The sequence below is a fragment of the Physeter macrocephalus genome, chromosome 15 (genome assembly GCF_002837175.3).
Source record: "Physeter macrocephalus isolate SW-GA chromosome 15, ASM283717v5, whole genome shotgun sequence".
Classification (NCBI taxonomy): domain Eukaryota; kingdom Metazoa; phylum Chordata; class Mammalia; order Artiodactyla; family Physeteridae; genus Physeter; species Physeter macrocephalus.
The window spans coordinates 41,737,251-41,739,955 of record NC_041228.1 but is presented as its reverse complement, the minus strand read 5'-3'; the positions used below and the strand labels follow the sequence as shown (position 1 = coordinate 41,739,955).

At 35.5% G+C, this 2,705-nt stretch overlaps 1 protein-coding gene across 3 annotated transcripts in view; it reads right to left on the bottom strand.

The window, feature by feature from the left end:
- Positions 1 to 2,009: 2,009 nt before the first annotated feature.
- Positions 2,010 to 2,705, bottom strand: part of VIRMA (vir like m6A methyltransferase associated) — a 63,109-nt gene continuing 62,413 nt past the window's right edge. For all 3 annotated transcript variants that reach the window (XM_007117633.4, XM_024115874.3, XM_055091022.1), the window contains one exon: positions 2,010 to 2,356. In XM_007117633.4, the coding sequence (XP_007117695.2) occupies positions 2,202 to 2,356 (155 nt within the window). In that variant the 3' untranslated portion in view covers positions 2,010 to 2,201. The remainder of the gene's footprint in view (positions 2,357 to 2,705) is intronic.

Sequence of the window (2,705 nt, the reverse complement as noted above, 5' to 3'; positions counted from 1 at the left end):
AGCCACCACAATGAGAAGCCCATGCACCGCAACGAAGACTAGTCCCCACTCAATGCAACTAGAGAAAGCCCGTGCACAGCAAGGAAGACCCAACACAGCCAAAAGTTAAACAAACAAATAAATAAAAGCAATCATTTAAAAAAAACAACAACAAATACAGATCATTCTATCAACTCCTTGTGTTACAGATTAAATGTTTTATTCGCAAAGGTATTCTGAGTTTTACATTAATTTCTAAACACCACTTAAAACTTTTCCTGAAATCTCTTATGTAAAAAAATTTTGCAAATAATACATATACCTATTCTACAAAAGTACTCATAAAACTGATGTTTATTTTTGAAGGTATGTGGTCTTACATACACATCTAAATGTATATGACAGCAACCATCCCCCAGTACCTATCTGGCTCACTTCTGAAATGACTAAAACAGACTGGTAGGTCTTTGGAACTCCGCTTCCATAGAATAAATTAATCTGATCTCTAATACCATTCAACCTAAAAAGTAGCTTCTTAGCTCTCCATGATGCAAAGGAGAAGTAAAGAATTAGGAGCTAGCCAACCTGGTTTTAAATCCTGTTTCTATCGCTTTTGAGTAAAGCTCCTCAACTTTCTCCATCTGTGAAGTTAGGATAATACCTCCTTTGCTGGACTGAGTGATATATGCCTGGTATTAATTTGCTTCTACATTAACAATTTATTACTTTGGCTGGCCTGAATTACTGGGTACTAACCTAACAAACAAGCAGAAACGGCTCTCCGATATTTCTGAGTTTATATTCAACCTAAAGCTTAAAAAAGAAAATCAAGAAACATATCTATATATGGCCATATATTCTTATTAAGAAATATAATTATTTAAACAATTATTTTTACATATATTGTGTCAGACATTAAGGACAAACTTCAAATTCTGTCTAATGTGAAAAATGCATATTTAGAGAAAATGAGCTTATTAGTTTCAGGATTAAACGGGGTTTAAGTTACCTTGGGTTTTTGAGGCCATTAGTTATGAAAAGATTTCCGTTACCTTTCACTTAAATACCAGAATCTTTAGAACTGAGCTTTTCTTCAAAGTTTTCCTAGCAAACAAACTTTCTATTCACTCACAAATAGTTCAACAAAACAGCATTATAAAGGGATGGAATGAGACTCATATACTCCTTTGTTGTTTAAGAGAACTCTATTTTATGCCAGATTATATAGGCTCCGTTTGTTAAGATTATCTCTTGGGGAAAATATGACTATTTTCTCAAAGTATAAACTTCATTTCTGTATACAAAGTACAGATTTTATTAGATGTTTCTGATTTCCAAAATAACAGTATTAGGATATGCCTCATTTTAGTCTTTAAAAAACTGCATAATAAAATAGTGTAAGTAGGTATAAAGCTAAAACACAAAGCACACATGTATTTCTTTCTAGCGTAAAGGAGAAGAGTGTCATGTTTCTTTCTGAACAGCTAAAAGGTTCCCAAAATTGTGCACTAGGTCACCCTAGTAAATTAACATGAGTGCCACATGACATTTTAAATTTTGAGAACACATCTGTTGGACACAACACAAAATGCTAGCTCGAGGTAGTTTACATTTTCAGTATTAGATAGCATTATATTCCTTCCCATGGCAGTGTATCTTTGCAAAACTGGATTTTCAGCAGTTGAAGTAAGTACTATGCAAAAAGCATAGTGGAACAGGAATACTGGCAGTGTTCAAGCTGATTCCAAGGTTTGAGGAGTTGTGCAGAAACCACCGTTACTTGTTAAATTCTTATTAAGTTGTTTGGACCTAATTGCTTAATAAATGGAATCATTAGGCATTTCTTTTGGCCTAGGTGTATTGTGAAAAAACTATTGAAACAGTAAAGGGCAACATGAGCTGAAAACGTATCGGGGACATCTGTGGTATACGCAAGAAATACACTAAAACAAAAACGTAATTTCACTGTTCATTTTCTACCTAAGAGATTTTCTAAATAGTCATATAAGAAGGGGAAAAAATATATACAAACATACAAAGTTTTGATTTTTATTGAAATCTTGTGTTAGGTATCAAACAAAATTTGCTTTCTTCAGATAAAAATATTCTCTCAGATGTATCCAGATAACTGCTAAGTCTAAATTGGTCCTCCAATGTCTTGTTTTATTTTTACTGTCCTCATGAAATGTTCATATACACTTAGGATGTTCCCCCAAAAAATTTTATCGTGTAAAGGATCGTACATGACGACCTCTACCACTGCCTCCACTAACAAACTTTCCTCTTGAGCCTCCACTGCCGCTATTTGCACTTGCCCAGGAAGGCCCCAGTCCCCCACGACCTCTGGAAGCACGGTCACGAGGACTTGGGCGATAGCCTATAAAAGAAAAGAATATAATTTTTAGTTGCAACATCCTTTCCTTTCCCATTACATAAATACTAATCTATACCACTGAGCTCAAACCAAGACAGGGATTACTGTTTGCTCCTTTAAAACCCAAGTGCAAGTTCTGTGAATGTGTTGAAGACCACTGGGTTGTCCACTTTAAATAGGTAAATTGCCTAAACATAAGAATTACATCTCAAATAAAGCTGTTATTTAAAAAATGTCCATTTGGGACTTCCCTGGTAGTCCAATGGTTAAGAATCCGCGCTTTCGGGCTTCCCTGGTGGCGCAGTGGTTGAGAGTCCGCCTGCCGATGCAGGGGACACGGGTTCGTGCCCTG